The 18,077-nt window shown below is 53.8% G+C and overlaps 2 protein-coding genes and 1 long non-coding RNA gene across 3 annotated transcripts; 2 read left to right on the forward strand and 1 right to left on the reverse strand.

Moving 5' to 3' along the window:
• Positions 1-719: 719 nt before the first annotated feature.
• LOC129119104 (rab-like protein 2A) lies at positions 720-3,124 on the reverse strand. The gene is made up of 4 exons (XM_054630854.2): positions 2,473-3,124; positions 1,760-1,857; positions 1,420-1,503; positions 720-1,161 (listed from the first exon to the last, which is right to left on the reverse strand). The coding sequence occupies exons 2-4, from the start codon at positions 1,850-1,852 to the stop codon at positions 1,081-1,083; spliced, it is 258 nt and encodes an 85-aa protein (XP_054486829.2). The 5' UTR covers positions 1,853-1,857; positions 2,473-3,124; the 3' UTR covers positions 720-1,080.
• A 245-nt stretch (positions 3,125-3,369) lies between these two features.
• NME6 (NME/NM23 nucleoside diphosphate kinase 6) lies at positions 3,370-7,661 on the forward strand. The gene is given in 7 exon segments (XM_054631157.2): positions 3,370-5,208; positions 5,315-5,417; positions 5,494-5,533; positions 5,845-6,005; positions 6,223-6,371; positions 7,433-7,475; positions 7,478-7,661. Coding segments are annotated over 7 exon segments (1,239 nt in total). The 5' UTR covers positions 3,370-4,545; the 3' UTR covers positions 7,558-7,661.
• A 552-nt stretch (positions 7,662-8,213) lies between these two features.
• On the forward strand, positions 8,214-16,161 carry LOC129119814 (uncharacterized). The gene is made up of 3 exons (XR_008534154.2): positions 8,214-9,555; positions 13,128-13,324; positions 15,684-16,161. It is a non-coding gene; the product is annotated as an uncharacterized LOC129119814 (long non-coding RNA).
• Positions 16,162-18,077: the final 1,916 nt, after the last annotated feature.

The following is an 18,077-nucleotide window of genomic DNA, read 5'->3' on the forward strand; positions in this document are numbered from 1 at the left end:
AGTCCGGAGAGGGCTTCAGGGAAACCTCAGTGCCCCTTGTAAAGCAGGTTATAATAGTGGGGGAGAGCAGCTTTTTGCATGGGCAGGCCATGATAGGACAAGGAGGAATGGATTAAATCTAGAAGAGGGGAGATTGGGATGAGGTGCTGGGAAGGAATTTTTACTCAGGGGGTGATGAGGCCCTGGCACAGGGTGCCTGAAGAAGATGTGGCTGCCCCTGGATCCTGGAAGTGTCTAAGGCCAGGTTGGACAGGGCTTGGAGCAACCTGAAATAGCGGAAGGTGTCCCTGTTCATGGCAGGGGATGGCATGAGGTGACCTTTAAGGTCCCTTTCTAACCAAACCATTCCATGTTTCCATGACTGTTTTACGAGTGTGTGTGTGTATCCAGCTCTCTGGAATGCAGCATCTTGTGCAGACACTCACACACAGACAAGAGCCATGGCCACATCCAACAAGCTGGTACAGAACCAGCCTCTGGGTGTGAGTCCACCTGTGTCAGCTGTACGGATGGGAAGGAGAAGCCTCCTGTGCTCAGCAGCCCCTGGGATCTGGCTGTTGTGGGCCAGAATGGGGACAGCAGCCCAGGGATGGCAGCAGATGTCATGGGTGAACTGAGGCAGCACTGGCTCAGCTGGAAGCAGGCTGGGCTGGCCTGTGGCCTTAAACAACCTGGGACCTGCCTCCTTACAGCAGCAGTGTGGGAAGGATGCCATCTCATAGCTTTGTAAAAATATCCTTTAGTGTTTGCTTTCTGCAGCAGGTACCACTAGAGTGCCTGGGCAGGATCCCTCCTGCAGGTCCAGGATGGTTCACTTCTCTTAGGCAGCTCTGTCCTGAGGGAGCAGTAGGAACGAGCCACCATCCATGTGGAATCATGTGGATCCTCCCATCCCTCTCCTGAGCGAAATGTGCAGCAGCGAGGGCCAAGCCAATGAAGATCCTGCCCAGGTAGGCTCCCACAAGAAGGGAAGAGGCCCAGCTGCCCACCACCACTGCTCTAGGGCAAGAGAAGCATCACTGTCCTCCACACAGGCCCCAGAAGTCCAGAGCCAAGGGAAAACAGGCTCAGGGTCCAGGCCTAGGCAGATGAGGGCTCCTCTTCAGTGCAGCTCTTCCCTTTATCTGGCGACTCCTTGCTTGTGTTCTGCAGGTCAAAGCTCTGGAAAGAAGCAGGACAAGGAACTGCTGAGAAAAGACACAGACTGCAACAACTGTATCTGCTGTGGCTCTTTTAGACTCTGCCTAGGGCAGGGAGAATTCTTGTGATGGTTCCCACTTCCTCCCTCCCAGCCCAGACTGAGCAGCACACAAAGCCCAGCAGAGGGCAAAGCTTCCCGTGCCGCACAGTTTCCCTCCTTTGCCACAGGGGAAAAAGAGCAGAACTGCTCAGACTGAGCAGGGACAGAGCCTTCCCTACCTCCAGCTCCCGCAGGACCTCGTCCATGAAGTCTCCCGAGTGCTGTTTGTAAGCCACGGCCAGTCTGATGGCGTCGTTGAAGAGCTGGTGGGAAGGACAAGGCCCGTCACTCAGGATGGGGCACATGGGCACTGGGTTTCTTGTAGCACAGAGGGTTTTTTTTCCCCCTGGGTTCCCACATCCCATGGGAAAAAAACCCTCTGCAGCTCTCCATAGCCACTCACATGGAGCTGAAATGATGGACCATTTCCTGCTCTCTGTGCCCACAGCAGCCCCCATGTCCCTGGGCTGCCAAGGGGCCTTGTGGACACCAAGCCCAGCAGTCAAACGCCCATCTCACCTTCACCACGTTGGTGCCATCAGCAGCAGACACAAAGTAAAAGGGCAAACTGAACTTCCGGGCAAAATTGAAGCTTTTCTGGGTCACCTTCATATCGGCTGAGGCAGACAAAGAAGACATGGTCAGTCAGACATGGCAGGAGGTGCAGAAGGTGGTGTCTTCTGTGTGACACGACAGATGAGCCACAGCCCTGTGACAGCAATCACCAGGGGCTGGCTGGCATTCCCTATGGGAGGAACTTTCCAGCCTCCTGCAGAGCCAGGTGAACAGTTCTGTCAGCAGCTACATTGAGACACTTCAGCACAGAGGATCTGTGCAGGCTGAAGGAGCACCAAGGCCATCCCTGACTGATCCAGGGAAGCCACAGAACAGCTTTTGCTTCCTTTTGCTGCCATTTTTGACCAGGTGCTACTCCAATCAATTTTGGGTTCTTGACAGATAGAATAGGCAGTGTGGCAAGGACAGAACTTGTCCCCAGTGTGGCAAGGAACAAAAACGCTTGAATAAAACTGAAATGGATGAAATTTGCACTTTTAATTGCTGGTGACACAAGACAAGCATCTGTAAGGCAGCAGCTGAGGTCAGCACAGGACCCAGCCCTGGGGGACTGAGGAAATCCTCTGGACCCAACAGACAAGGGACATTGGTTCTCAGTAAGGACAGGAGTGAATCCCAGCACGACCTGGATAGCTGGGAGCAGAAGGCACACTCACCATCAATCTTGTTGGCCACTACAATGCACGGAATCTCTGGGCGGAATTCCCTCAGCTCCTTGTACCAGCTGTTCAGGTTCTTGTAGGTGACCTTCCGCTGCACATCAAACACCTTCCAAGAGAGAACCACCTATCCCGGGGCCAGCCCAGCACTGACTGACCCAGGACAGCTCTGACCAACACAAGGACACAATCCAGAATGTTCCCAGGAGGACAAGATGAAGGGAACTGGGTGTTATTAGAAAGGGTGAGAGAGAAAGGGACAGTATTGCCAAGCCCAGCGAGCAGGAAACAGCCCCTTGATGTCCTTTACACTGCCCTGTGTCCTGTGCAAGTCCCTGCCACCCACACAGGGAGCTGGCACTGGGAACAGTTTGTGCCAAACGGGATCAGATGTGGCCTCCTCTGTTCTGACAACTAAACCACCAATGAAAATCACTGGTGGAACAGTGGAAAGTGAGAGTGACAGGACAAACCAGGAGATCTGAGCAGGAGAGGAGCCAACAAAACTGGCAACAGGGGCAAACATGAGGACATTGAGAAGACAGAAGAGCCAGGGGATAGAGGAAAAGGGTTACCAGGAAAGACAGACCAGAGCTAACCAGGTCCATCTACAGGGGGTTTATCTGGTGAGAGAAGAAAGAACAATCTAGGAAAGTTTTTTAAACCACTGGAAGAGACAAGGAACACATGGCAGTGTAACCATAAAAGTAACACGAAGGCCAAGTGTCCCTGAGACCATTGTGCACCCAGCTCCCACAGGTGCAGCTGAGACCCCCCTCACCATGATGCAGGCATGGGCCTGGTGGTAGTAGGAGGCGTGCATGCTCCGGAACCGTTCCTGGCCCGCCGTGTCCCAGAAGTCTGTAACACAAAACCAGCTCAGAATGACACAACTCACCGAGCTCTGTTCTTCTCACAACTTACACCCAGGAGGCAAAGCATAGCCCACCTGCTCAGAGATACAAACTGAGCTTCACCTCACCAGTCTGAAACACCTCAGGGTTAAGAAGTTGTGCCAAACTGGGACCTTTCCTCACTGGGCTCAGCTGTGGGCTGTGCTGGCACAGGCCAACAACAAAGGAGAAGCCACCAGTGACAAGAGTTGTGTGGGACAGCAGGACCAAGACAGGCAGAAGTGCACAGAGCAGTAGCCATGTCTGGCACTCTGTCGCTAGGGATGACAATGGGAAACTACCTAAAACTCCAGGAGATGCTGGGCACTGCTGATTTCTGACCCAGCGATGGTCAGCCAGGGCCCTGCCGAGGGAAATGCTTCAGCTCCTCTCACAGACATCTGACTCTGCTCTCCCAGAGGCAGGAATCATTCTGAAGTGCTGAAGCTAAGTCAGCCAGAGGCAAACAGGTCCCAGTCCATGAAGTTCTGTGTACACCAGCAACCATGGGGCAGACCTGGACACAGCCGTGCCTTTAGCTGTTGGTGCAGCTCAGGTGGAGATCCCCCACCTCTCACTGGGTTTGTAGGTTCACATCTGGCTCTGGTTTGCTGTATAAATTGGCACAGCTTCAGTTAAGAACCTCAGTGTAGTCACACCTCTTGTCAGCTGGACCCAAGCATGGTGCTGTACCCAAAGCCAAATGAGCCAGTTTCCTTAGGGATTCCTTTGCACTGGTACTGTGACTGGACTCCATGTCAGACCTACTGGACAGTGACTTTCTTAAACTGCCCAAATACAGACAGGCCCCCACCAGACCACATTTGCATTCACTGTCTGTATCACAACGAAGATGTTGAGCAGTGTCAGCCTCAGCCCCAATGAGCCATGACCAGTGACTCGATGCGGAGTCCATCCAGACCATTCTTTATCCTCCGACTGTCCACCCAACCCCTGTCTCTCCAGCTCAGAGTCCAAGACATCGTGGGGACAGTGCCCTACACTCTGCCAAGCCCAGGGGGATGATGGCAGTCACTGTGCCCCATCCACCAATGCTGCAGCCCGTCCCAGAAGGACACTAGATTTGTGACGATGCTGTTGGCTATCAAAACACGATACCGAGACCCAGACCGAGGGGATCTGCCCTTCCCAGCTGTTCCCTCTGCCATGGCACCTCATGTCCCCGGGCTGGCCCCACTCACCCACGCGGACCTCCTGCCCGCCCACGCGGGTGCGGTGCTGGTACAGCGTCAGGGCGAAGGTGGAGAGCTGCTGCGGCTGGCTGCGGCGCGTTAAGGACCCACCGAGCGGGGCAGAGCCGCTCCCCCGCCGTGCCCGCCCCGCTCCCCGGCCGCCAAGGATACAAGCCATCGAGCAGGAACCGCTCCAGCAGCCTGCCGAGAGAGCGAGCACGTGTCCCGGAGAGCCGCGGCACCGCGCTGCGGCCCGGCTCCGCGGGACCCCTGCCCCGACCCGCGGGACGCCCGTGCCCCACGCACTTGGACTTGCCCACGGCGCTGTCGCCCAGGCAGATGATCTTCACCGTCTCCTCGGCGCCGGCCTCGGCCCCATCCCGGGCCCCGTCCGGGGCCTCCTCCCGCGCCGCGGCCCGGCCCTGCTCCTCCGCCGCCGTCGCCATGGCAGCGCCTGCGCGTCCCCGCTGCCGCGCGACGCGCCCCGGCCCCGCCCCATCCCGGTTCGGCCCCATCCCGGTCCCGCCCCCCGATCCCGGCCCCGCCCCATCCCGTCCGGCCCGGCCATGGCGGCCCCCGCGCGGCGGCTGCAGCTGACGCTGGCGCTGCTCAAGCCGGACGCCGTGGCCCATCCGCTCGTGTGCGAGGTGAGAGCCGGGCCGGGCCGGGCCGGGCACAGCACAGCACAGCACAGCACGGCAGGCCTCGCCACGACCCCGCCACGACCCCGCCCAGCGCCGCCTCTTCCCGCAGGCCGTGCACGCCGCTATCCTCCGTCACCGGTTCCTCATCGTCCGCGCCAAGGAGGTGCGGTGCGGCGCGGAGCAGAGCCGCCGCTTCTACCGGGAGCACGCAGGTACGAGAGGGGCTCGGGGGGCCGGAGCGGGGTGCTGCCCCGGGCCGGTGCCGACTCGGTCCGTGTCTGTCCGCAGGGCGTTTCTTCTACCAGCGGCTGGTGGAGTTCATGGCCAGGTACGTGCCGTGACCCGTGTGCGGAGCTGGGCGCTCTCGGCATCGCAGCCTGCTGTGACAGCAGCGATACCTGGCGGGTGGCACCCCCGGAGGTGCTGGAGGTCATCGTGTGCAGCAGGCCAGCAGTGCCAACGCCGGGGCCTCGGTGCCACGCTGGGACCGTGCCCGTCCCCACGGCGTGGCAGGGCAGGCCGGGGCCCAGCGTGGCAGCCCATGGCAGCTGTACTGTGCAGGTTTGTAAGGACGAATAACCTGTTTGTAATGAGATTTTCGTAATCTTTTCTCCTGCTGTTCCTGGGCCCTTGCTGCAGTGGCCCCATGTGGGCTTACATCCTGGCCCATGAGAACGCTGTCCCTCTCTGGAGATCCCTCATGGGACCCACTAAAGTGTTCCGAGCCCGACACAGCGACCCAGACTCCATCCGAGGTGCCTACGGCCTTACGGACACCAGGAACACGACCCATGGCTCAGGTAGGCCTAGCATTCCTGGATGGTTCTTGGGGAGGCAGGAACAGTGGTGCTTTGTCTGCCTTTGCTTTAGTTCTGGGGCTCCAAGTGAGCGATTTGCTCCCTTCTGCAGACCCCACGCACACCTGGCCAGGTGCAGCCTAGCCAGGCACCTTTGGAGTGCAGCACGTGTTTGTGGTGGCAGACTGGCATCTCACTGCCTTTCCCTCTCTTTTGACAGACTCACCTGCCTCAGCCAGCAGAGAAATTGCCTTTTTCTTCCCCGAGTTTGACGAGCAGCGCTGGTACGAGCAGGAGGAGCCGCGGCTGCGGCGTGGGCAGCTGTTCCACAGCGCCCAGGAGCGCCTGCTCGGGGCTCAGCCCGCACAGGTGACCCCAGTGACTGGGCAGGGGGTGCTGTGCTGGCCTGGCAGCCCTGTGGGCACTCTCCTGGGGCAGCAGACACAGAGCTGTGCTGCATGCCGGGGAGTGTGGGAGGGGGAAAGCAGCCTTGTGCTGCCTGGGATCAGATTAATGGTGTAACAGGCAGGTGCTGGGGGCTGTAGGAAGAGTTCCCCCAGCAGTGCTCATGCTGACAGTCTGGCTGTGCAGCTCACTGGCTCCCTGAGTGTTTTTGGGTGTGAACAGGACAGGTGAGTTGGTCAAGGGCCAGGTGAAGGATGGGTTGCTTGTTCCAGATGGGATTGGCCTGGGTTTGCTGATGGGAAGCCTCAGATTCTCCCAGCTGGCTGTTCCCACAGTGCCTTAGGGAGAAAAGAAGGAAGAAGAACATAAAGAAAGACATCAGCAGGGCAAGATGAACTGTCCTGTCCTTGCTCACCTGCAACTGGGCTGGGAAATGAGGAGCTTTGTCAATAGCTCTGCATGTGAGAGCACTTGGAGCCCTCCGTGTCCACGGCCCGACTGGGTGCTGGGGCAGTTCCGTGTCCTGGGAAATGGGATGAACACGGCCATGGAGTTACCCAGATATGTGGTGGAACAATGACAGGCTGGTGCAGGAGGGCTTAGTTAGGAGGTACAGAGCCAGGTCCTGGTGGCTGATTTGCATTTCTCTCTGTGATGCTGTGTGAGATGTGTTCCTCAGTGGGGTTTCAGTCCATTTATGCTGTCTCCCTATGGGCTCCTTGCAGTGCTGCCATTTTAGTTACAGTGCCCTGTTGGAATTTCATTTGGGCAGTCCCAAATGCTCAGGCTGGGGAAGGTGTGCTGTGCTGGGCTTGGGGCAGGAAAGCTGAGCTGAGATTCAGCAGAGCCCTGGCACATCACAGAGCCAGGGCAGGGACTCTCCAGGTGCTTCCAGAACCCCGTGAGCTGTTGGGTAGTGACTGACTGACTCTGTGGTGGAAAGCACGGCCCAGACTCGCCCAACTCACGTGTCTGTGTTCCCTCCTCCTCCTGTCTGGGATCAAATGGTCATTGTTCTGTTCCAGGTACAGATCCAGGGATCTGCAGGACACCACTGCTGTTCCTGTCCCAGCAGTGTCCAGAGTGGATCTGCTCAGGATCCTGTGTGTCTTCACACAGGTCTGAGAGCTGTTGTCCCCAGTGCTGTTGATACTTGATTGATATTTTGTCATGTTTTTTAATTGATTCCTGGAGGTTTTGCTCAGATCTGTGTGTTTTTCTTTTAACTATTAAACTTTACTATTTTTCACCTTTCTTCTTTTATGTTGTGCTTTCCTTTTGGGATATTCCTTGGTAAAATCATTAACTGATAATTCCTGGCTCACACTTGCCACTTTTGAAGTTTTGGTCTTTTTTCCTACTCACTTGCAATGGTTACACTTGGGAAAAGGGCCCTTTTGAACATTGCCAGTGCAGAGAACTCTGCCAGCAGGATTGTCCCAGTGACACCACCTTACAGCCACCGTGATTCAGGTACCTGCTGGTGGCATCTTAGCATTGCCCTGGCCCTGAGGCTGTACCTGAGCCCGGGTGCTCATACTGGGCAGCCCATTGCCCCAGACAGAGGATTTATTTTGTGAATCTAAAGCTGTCCAGCAGACTTTATCAGAGACCTGAGGCTGAAGCACTTGGTGTTTGATGCAAGAGACAGTGTCAAAACTGATTTTTTCTCTCCAAGGAAGTCTTACAAAATGTCATGGGTAACTCAGCTTGGAGGGCTCTTATCAAAGTGGGCTTGTTTTGGGTTTTTTTTCCCCATTTTCTTTTTCTTGTAAATACCCAGTAAGTGATTTTTTGCTTTTCCAGTGGTGCTTGCCCCATCGCTGGCAGTTTCCTGGGCTGAGCTGGATGGGCCTGGAGCAGCATGGTGTAGTGTGTGACATCCCTGCTCATGGCAGGGGCACGGAGCTGGATGAGCTCCATGGTCCCTCCCAGCCCAAACCATTCCCTGCTGATGCTGATGGGTGTGTGTTACGGCAGTAAATCAGTCTCCCAGCTGATCTCAAACCGAGACAATGTGGCACCTCAGTACAGGTTTGAAGGGCGGTTTGAGATCCCTGTTTTTTCCTGGAAGCTGCAGGTGCCTGGCCCAGCCGTGGGATCTGCGCACAGGGCTGGTCACAGCTGTGTGTCTGCAGCAGCTTCTGCCCAGGGGCTGCTGCAAAGCACTGCCTGGGGCACAAGGTCCAGCCCCAGCACCTGCAGGGACACCTCAGGTGTGGAGCTGGGACAGGGCATCTCACAGGGACCTATGAGTTTGGGCCTAAACTTGATCTGCTCTTGGAAGAATTGAGCAAGTTTGTGTCAGCACTGGAGGGGACAACACGGTTTGGCCTGGGAAGAAGGGAAGGAAAGGCTTCAGAGGGAGATCAGTGCTGATGCCAGCCCAGGCCTGGCCTCAGTTCCTGCCACCACGGGCAGAACCCTCTCAGCTTGAGGAATTTCATTTGATTTATTGCTGTAACACAAACTTTTTAGTAACTGATTCAGGTACCAAGGAAAACCCAAGATAATGACTAAAGAAACACGTGGGGAAGCACCTTTCCTCTACTTTGCCAGGTTCAGCTTCAGTCCAGCATCTTTTGTCCCCTCTTTTCCTGCAGGTTCTGCCTCCTCTCTCCCAGTCCCTGGGGGAGGTGACACAGCACAGAGGGCTGGGGCTGGGCTGGGCTTTGCTTTTCTACTTGTTTCTTCCTCTTTCCTCCTTGTTTATTCACTCATGGCACACCCACAGGCTTCAGTCCCTCAGGTGTGTACCTGCTCTGGTGTCATCCCTCCCTGGGCTGGTCTCTTCAGGGAGAAATGGGCCAGTGGGAATTCCATGAAGTTTCTAGAGGAAAACGCCGTGTCCTGCACCTGGGCAGGGATGTTTCCATTTGCCAACACTCACATGAGAGACCAGAGAAGCATCTGGCTGTCCTGATGGCCACGAGCCACCCCTGAGTCAGCGGTGCACCTCCATGGTCTGACAGCATCCTCAGGTGTGGGAGCCAGAGGATTTGCCCACAGGTTACCCCCATCCCCTCCTGGGGCACAGGGAAGGCCACATCTGGAGCACTGGCACCAGTTTTGGACTCCCCAGTACAAGACAGCCTGGTCAGAACTGGGGTCCAGCATGGACTGATTAGGACATCTGAGAATCTGACAGGTAAGGAGAGGCTGAGGGCTGGGGCTGCTCAGACTCAGGAGCTCAGTGGGGTTTATCAATGGGTAGAAATCCCAGGTGTGAGCAGTGAAGGGAACCTCAGGTATCCCAGGTATGGACACAAGGCAATGGAAACAACCCGAAAACTGGCAATTTCACTGAGACATAAAAAACCCTCTTTTATTATTTTTATACTCCAAGGGTGATAAAATAAGGTCAGGAGTCCCTATACCAAGGCAGGGCTTTGGCCTCAACACCCCCTGAAGTTCCTTTCTGTGCTGCTGGGCAGGTGTGGGCCCCGGGGTGTTGCTGCAGTGGCAGGGGATGCACTGGGGCAGCAGGTCAGGCCTCTCCTTCCTCCAGCATGGCCATAATTCCTACCAGCCCCACCTGGGGGCTCTGCTGCTGTTCCGTATTTCCCTCTCTGCAGCTCATCTGTGTTGGAACCCTGGATGCTGAGAATTCCAGACTTTCTGTGCTGACATGCACTGGTCCCCAAGAGAACACAGCATTTGACCTGAGGCTGTGGAGAAGGCTTCCAAAATTGATTGATAGCACTTGTATTATGGGTGTGTAGCTGGTTAGAAGGGTGTAGTATCACAGGGTGGAAAACTTAGAGTTTAAGGTTTTAGAATATAGTAATATATGTAGAGCAAGATGAAGGTTTTAGCACAGTAGCTGGTCCTTCTTCACCATCTTCCTTCTTCTTCATGGGTTTGGGTGATTTTGTGTAATTGGACAGAAAAGTCTGCATTGCAGACTTTGAGTGATTAGTTATTGGGTTAAACATGAAAATAACTTAGGTGCCATTTCTTAATTGGATAGTTTAGCCTCAAAAGACCATGTACAGAAGATTGTTAGCCATTTTGTAGCTTGTTAGTAGAATACTGTAGAACTCACCACTTGTAATAGACATAAGAAATAATAAACACCTGAGTCTGGACACAAAACACTGTCTTGAGTGCTTCAATCCCCACCTTGACAGAGGCAGAAAAGAAGCCAAGAACCAGCAGATCTGCTCTTCTCACAACATCCTGTGTCCTGCTTTTCCCAGTCCAGGGACAAGGAAAAATGGATACAACGGAAATAAAGACAAATTTACCGCTTCAGTGCTGGCTGCACTTGTCTCCGCTAAAGCTGCATCTCACTGTGCAGAGCTACAGACAAGGGTGTTGTCGGTGGCCAGAGATTTTGTGGATTTGATCTTGCATCAGACTGTGGGTTCTCACATGGAAAAGAAAAGGAGCCTGGAAAGCAGCCAGAGAATCAAATCCCAGGCAAACAGAAGTAATGGTGTTCAGGGAAAGCTGTGCCAGAGAAGTCCAATCCATCCCCACACTGAAAGCTCCAGGGGATTAGCAAACAGTCATCTCAGATTTGGGGGGCACAACCCTGTTGGCCACAGTTTTCCCACAGAGCTGCTGTACAAAGCAGGAGGAACAAGGAGTGAGAGAAACACCAAACTGCAGAAAAAATCCTCATAGATTGGGACTGGTTTTTTCCTAGAACAGAAAAGAAACACTCTCCTGTAGGAGCAACAGGGATAGGACGGTCGGGACAGACGGAGACGAGAGATCTCTGAAGCCAGGGCTTGGAACTTGGGGTTTATTGCACAGGGCCTGGGTGCGGGGGCCTTTTGGGACTTGGGGTTTATTGCACAGGGCCTGGGTGCAGGGGCCCTTTGGAATTTGAGGTTTATTGCACAGGGCCTGGGTGCAGGGGCCTTTTGGAATTTGAGGTTTATTGCACAGGGCTTGGGTGCAGGGCCCTGCTTGAGCTGCCAGCCACAGCTCAGAGCAGGACTGAGAGAGGAGCCCCAAAGAGAGAGAAAGAGAGAGCAAGAGGAAAAGAGAGGCTGAAAGAGAGCAAAGTTCCCATTACAATACAATAAATCTTCTTCTGTGCTGAATATTCTATTTTTCACTAACCAATCTAGTACAAGATACAAATCCTATAGAATTTACATACAGCCTATAACAACCATTACATTACCATACTGTGTTACATTTTAAACCCTAACAACTCCTCTTTGGGCCCCTTCTGCCAAGCTGCAGGGTCTGCTCTGACCCTTGGGCCTGTCTGCAAGCAGAGGGTGTTGTTTCATCAAAAGGGGATCACCTTCATTTGGGCCACACCATTGTTTTCCTGTTGTTCAGTAACTCAGGTATCTCAAAGCTTGCTTTCATTTCAATCTTGCTTATAGTTCCATATTCTCAAAATCTTTTGCCAGGCAATCATATTTATAAGGCTTTCCTGTTTCATCTTCCCCAACACTCTCTCACCTCATGCCCCAGACAGGCCAAGATGGGCTGGATCTGGACACTGACCAAATGTAACTTTGAGCTTGATGTGATGCCACAGACCAGACTCCTGTCTACACAGCCAAGCCACCCACCTGGGCTCCTCCTCACCTGCATGCAGACAGCCACATCTCTGTGATACCCTGCCCAAAGCCCTGGCAGGCTCCAGGCAGAACCAGTTGTCATCTCTCCATCAGATCCCGATCCCAATTATCAACATGTCCAGGACCTGATTGGCCCCTCCATTCACACATGACTATTGAGTACTTGTATTAGCCAGATTTCCTCATTAATGTTCCCCTGCCTTTTAAAACATTCCAGATAAACAAAAGACAGTTCTGTATCTCCCATAGCACCTGGAGAAAGTTAAAAGCCATCAGTTATGCAAAGCAGCTACTGCTGCTGCTGGAGCTGAATATTTAAATTTAACATGGGGCTGTGTTGATCCTTTCCAGAGAACAGATGTTTTATGGAAACACTTTAGAAATCCATCCCTCCCCTGACTACAGGAGAGTTCTGGAAGCAATGGGAGGGATGAGTTTTGGTGACAGCACTGTTGGAGTGTCTGTGCAGTCCTGGAGCAGCTCCTGCATGCAGCAGCAGCCATGGTTCAGCATTTCCCAAGCCCATCCCTGGGTACCTGCACAGGGACAACAGGCAGGAGAAGTTTAAACATTGGACAGAAGGAAAACACCAGAAAAACTATAGATGTGAGACTGTGGCAGCACCGTCCATCACAAAACTAAGCTGAACCAGAATTCAGGTTATTGTTTTTGTTATTTTGTGACACAAAGTTTGGAGGTCAGATAAAGCAACTGAAAATCTTTGTGACAGAGAATAATAAGCCTGAGGCAAGGCCCAGGTCTCTGGTTTCAGCTTGGTCTGTACCCACAGATCAGGGATGGGAAAGGGGCAGCAAGGAGAGAAAAATTAGATAAATTGTGTTAAATTAAACCCTTTGGAAGTTAAACATCAGAGGTGACTCAGCATAGGACCAAGAGGCACCAGAATGACTCAAACAAGTAATGTATGAGGTATGCAATGCTGTAGTAACTGCTCCTACCTACTGTGGGATATACCTGCTGTGGCTGGAGGAGAGCAAGAACTTGGGCAGGAGGTACAACCAGGATTGCAAATTGCCCTGGAATCTTAACATTTTATTTTTTGTTGCAAAAACAGATGTTTTCAAAATGCTTCCTGTCACCCAAATATTTCCCAGAGCCTGTCAAAGCACTGGCCAATTACTTACTGTTTTCTGTTTTTGTTTTACTTCAGCAGTTCCAGGCGTGTGTCCTGTGCACAGACATTTCAAGGTGGTAGCTCTGTGCCGCCTGGGCCCTTCTTGCTCCAAGTGCCTCTGGGATGTGACTGATTCCAGCAGCTGTGGATTAAGTGGCTGCCTTGAACCTTTACCAGCCCAGAACTTTTAACAGCCCGCTGTGGGCCTTGTTTGCACACCGACAAACATGCAGGTGAGCAGGTGGAGTGCTCTGGGCTTTTGTAATTGGCACTGGAGCTCCTGTTCCCAGACAGGCTGTGGGGAATGGGACCAAGCAGGCAGACTGGGAACACAGGAACCTCTCTCTCCAACTTCAGCCTCCTGGTAAAAGTGCCCTAATTGGCCTCAGAGCTGGTGCCCACACCTGGATGAGGAACCTGGGGCTGGCCCTGTGCAGCTGGGGACAGAGCAGTGGGAAGAAGGGACAGGCAGCAGGTGCCACCACGGCCCAGAAGGACCATGAGCAACCAAAAGTGCTGATCAGTGATGACAGAAGAGACTTTCCTTGGTGCTTTCAGAGCACAAGTTGGCCAGGAAGAGCCAGCGGCCCCAGGGCTGCTGCTGTGACCACACTTTCCATGTCCAGGCCCCTGCAGGTGTTGGACCTCCCCTGGGTAAGAGGCACTCACTTCATGTTTGTGAGTGCAGTGTTTGGGCTCCTGCAAACATCAGCACTCTGCAAACACCTGCAGTTCCGCTCAGCTTTGGCCAGTTTATGGTTAGACCATAAAACTGCAACCCTTCTTGCCCAGTCTTCTTAAACACAAGTGTAAATTACACTGGACAAGAGCTTGGAACAGTACAATTTTCCTCAGACAAAAATCTCCTTGTCAAGTGTTGGGAGAGGAGTCTGGCAGGAATCTACGACCTCCCCCACAAGATGTGGGGTGAGGCTGTTGTCCTGTCTTGGATAGGCCAAAGTGGAAATGCCAAATTTAGCATATTCTTATTCCTTGCCTGGTTCCAGTACCAGGTGGCCCTGACAATTTAGCTAAAATAATTTGAAAAATCCTGAAGGAAGTGCTTTTTCTGAGGAAATCATTGGGAGAAACCCCTGAAATATTATTATTGGAAAACCTGCTGAGAGTTTGATTCCAGCATCAGACTTGTGCTGGGCAGGGACTGCTGGTCCAAGCCGTGCTTTGAGCAGGCCCTTGCAGCAGAGGTGGCTCATCTGTGGCCAGGTGAGTGCTGAGAATCTCCAAGGTCAGAGTCCAGGGCCTCTCAGGGCCTTGATCCAGTGTTCCAAGGTTTTTTCCCTGAGGTCCAGTGAGGATGTCTCCTGTTCCAGCTTGTGCAAGTTGCCTCTGTGGTCACCATGTAGCTGTGAGCAGAGTCTGTACCCATCACCTCTCCCAATGACATGAGGCAACTGCAGACTGTGGTCAGGGCCCCCTTTTCCTCACTCCCAAAACAGTGGGACATGAGAAAATCCTACAGAAGAGTGTCCATGGAGAGCACTTCAAAAAGTGGTGCTAGAATCACAGACTCTCAGATTGATTGATTTGGGTTGAGAGGGACCTTAAAGCTCATCCAGTTCCACCCCCTGTGTGGGGCAGGGACATCTTCCACTAGACCAGGTCACTTCAAGCCATGTTCAGCCTGGTCTTGGACACTTCAGGGATGTGGAAGCTGAACTGGAGAAGAAAAGGGGAACACAAAAGCACAAGCTCTAGGTTGTATGAAATCTGCTGGAACTGCTGTTTGGGTGACTCCTGCAGGAGAGGACAGTTTTAGTGCCCTCATAACTGCATCTGACACAACCACAACCACTGAGGGGGAAAACTTGAGCATGAAGCTCTTGCAGCCTCAGGGAGAATCGTGGCCATCAACAACCCCCTGAGCTCCTGAGCCAGGTGTGGCTGCAGGGATCCTGGGCAGAGGCTGCCGGGGCAGCAGCAGCAGGGTGAGCAGGGATGAGGGCAGGAGGGCTCTCAGAGGGCACATGCCAGAGCAGCAGCAGTGTCAGGGAAAGTACCTGCCAGGCCACCGGGTTCAGAGGGTGTGAAGAGGTCATGCTCTATCTAGAGGGCAGGGACAAGTGGAATGTCACCAGGATCCCTCTTGGCACATGTCCTGTAGAACATCCTATTCAGTTGTAGGAAAGAGGTGACAGAGTGCTCTCCTGTCAGGGTTGTGGGTGACACAAGTCAGGGGGACCAGTGCTCCAGGGCAGGGCCAGAAGGACTTGGACAGGCTGGGAAATGGAGCTAGAAGGAGCTGGTAAAATTCAACAAGGACAAATGCCAGGTCCTACATCCAGCACTCCCTGAAAAAAAACCACACCACCCTCTCAGGAGACGGGGAGGACCCCCCAAACAGGCTGGGGATGAAGCCCCACGCTGAGAGCAGGGGCTGGAAATGCTGAGTGGACTCTGCCCACAGGAGGAATGGCTTTGGGGACACCAAGGAGCCGTTTGTCTGCCAGTCCCTATGGGGAGGTTATCCCAAAACTGGTGCCACACTCACTGCAGGGGCACATGGAGGGAGGAGGAGGGGCGGCAGCCAAAATCCAGACAAAACCCACCACTTTCTTGTCCCCATCCTCAAAGGAAGCATTTGTGCCCATGTGGAGACCAGAACCAGCTGAGATACAAGCAATGGTGATTTCTGCTGGAGAAAGAATTCTTGAGCAGGAAGGTGCATCCCTCAAAACAGCCAAGGAAACAGGAGTGGGAGAAGCTATTGGTGCTACAACAGTGCCCTTGGCTTTGGGAGATATGACACATGCTTGGAGAAGGTAAGTTAGGAGTCTGATTTTCAGAAGTGACAAGTATTTATAGGCTCTGGGCCCAATTCTGAAGGCTGCACCTCCAATTTGAGGTATTTGGTTTAAAAAAAAAATCTCCCTTAACATTTCACAAGTTCACAGAGATTTGATTTACTGCTGGACACCACTGGCCAGGTTTGATATCCATCAGGAGACCAGAGGGGGACACAAACATGATATTTATTATCCTAAAGGCTGTTCTGAAGACATGGACTACCAGAACTGAAGTTTCTGGCATCCAGGGAGATTTCAGTATATTTTAATATTTGTGCCAACTATTGGTGGTCTCAGAAAAGTCCCTTTTCAAATATCAAAGTGGGAGGGGGTTTCTGCAAGTGCTGCCAGGATGTGCCTTCCCTAAAACCTTGGGAAGTGACCAGGCTGTATTGGAATGCCATGGCACCAAGTTTCTGTGTGAAACAAGGAAATGCTCGTCACTGCCACAAGCAAAAGGTGTAATTTTGTAAACTCAAAGCAAATGAGTGAAAAAGTCCCATTACCGTGGCCCCTCTGCCCTGCCAGCTCAGCTGCCCTGCTGAGAGCTGCTTGAGAAAGGCAGAGCCCAGAGTCACTGTTCCATGTACACACAGGACACAGATCCGCAGCTACACACACACACACACACACGGGGCCACAGCCACAGCTGCTCTTTTTTTACACTTGCTGCTTATCTTTTTCAGCCCCAGACACTCTCTGACCTGCATTTCCCCTCACTGAGGCTGCCACTCCCTTGGTATCTATGCTGGATTTCCACACAGGGTGTTCATCCCCATCTGGGGCTGTAGCCTACACTTTCCCTACTTCCCAGAAGATGTTACTGTTCATCCTCTCATCTCTTGACATTCAGATCCAGACTTTATGCTTGGACCATCTCCTACTGCCCCACCATCGGGAGCAGAAGCTGCAAGGACACCATAGTGCTTCCCTGCTGCAGAAACATCCCAGAGCTCTCTCGACCTCCAGATTCACTCCCTGCAGCAGCCCTCCTTTCCTGGGGGTCCCACTTTACATTTCCCTGGCAATACATGGTGAACTCCAGCTGAACTCACTCCTTTTTCAGGAACAGCTCCAGGCTCTGAGCAGGCAGTGCTCACCCAGCCATCTCACTGAGCTGGAGCCATTTCACTGCTGAGCCCTTCAGACATGCTGGGCACTGCTTGGTGCCTTCTGTGTTCAGCCAGTGCCACTGCTAGGACTCTGTCCCTCCTGTCCAAGTCCTCTCCCGGCCTCTGGACCACGTCAGCTCCCCCAGAGAGCTGTGCCTTGGGCTGGATGGGCACGGTTAGCACAGGTAGTGAGAGCACAGGGAGCGTGGGTGTTGTGCAGTCACCTCTGCTGCCAGCTTGGCCAAAGGCCAGCCCCCATCACTGCTCCTCTCTGCTGATAGTGGTGGGTGCAGGCATCTCACAGTCCTGCAACAGGTAAGATGGGGCTGTAGGAAGGACTTGGCACCCAGGAGCTGCAGCTCCCAGCTCCTCCAGCAGCCTCCCCCCGTGCCCAGGTGCTGAAGAGCTGCAAGGCTGGAGCAAGAGTCCGGCACTGCTCGGCACCTGGCACAGCCCGGGGCAAGGCTGGAGTCAGCATGGGCGCTGTGTCACAAGGGCTTGGTCCCGTGGGCTCAGATCCCACTGCTGCAGGCTGCTGGGTGCTGCTCCTCACTCCTGTCCCTGAGCAGGAGCCACCTCTGGAAGCCTCTCCCCAGGGCCCCCTCAGGGTTAAAAGCTTCTGCTGCGCTTACAGCACTGAGGACACACACACAGGCTTCTCCTCATGCAGGAAAGACAAACCAGCAGCACCCGGGCCATGGCTGCCACATGGAACATAGGACAGCACCTGGGGACAGCTTACTGAGGACTAGGTGCCATCCAGCCTCTGCTCTTGGCTGTGGAGGTGAGGAGGGGTGAGAGGGCAGGGCTTCACCAGGACATGCACTGCTGGGGGGAACCTGGTGCTGGCCCCCAGGGCTCTGGGTGGTTTGGGCAGGCTGTGGCTGCTGCTCTGCCTCCAATAGAGGCATCCAGTCCTTTCCAAGAGAAATGAATCCTGTGCTGTTATCTGCTCCCTCAGTTCAGCTGTGCCCTTGCACTGGGCCATGGCTGTGCCCAAGGCTCAGGACCCCACCTCCCAGGACTGAGTGCTCCAGGCTGCCTGCTCTGCTCATCTGAGTGAGGACAGA

Source organism: Agelaius phoeniceus, chromosome 5 (assembly GCF_051311805.1).
Source record: "Agelaius phoeniceus isolate bAgePho1 chromosome 5, bAgePho1.hap1, whole genome shotgun sequence".
Classification (NCBI taxonomy): Eukaryota; Metazoa; Chordata; class Aves; order Passeriformes; family Icteridae; genus Agelaius; species Agelaius phoeniceus.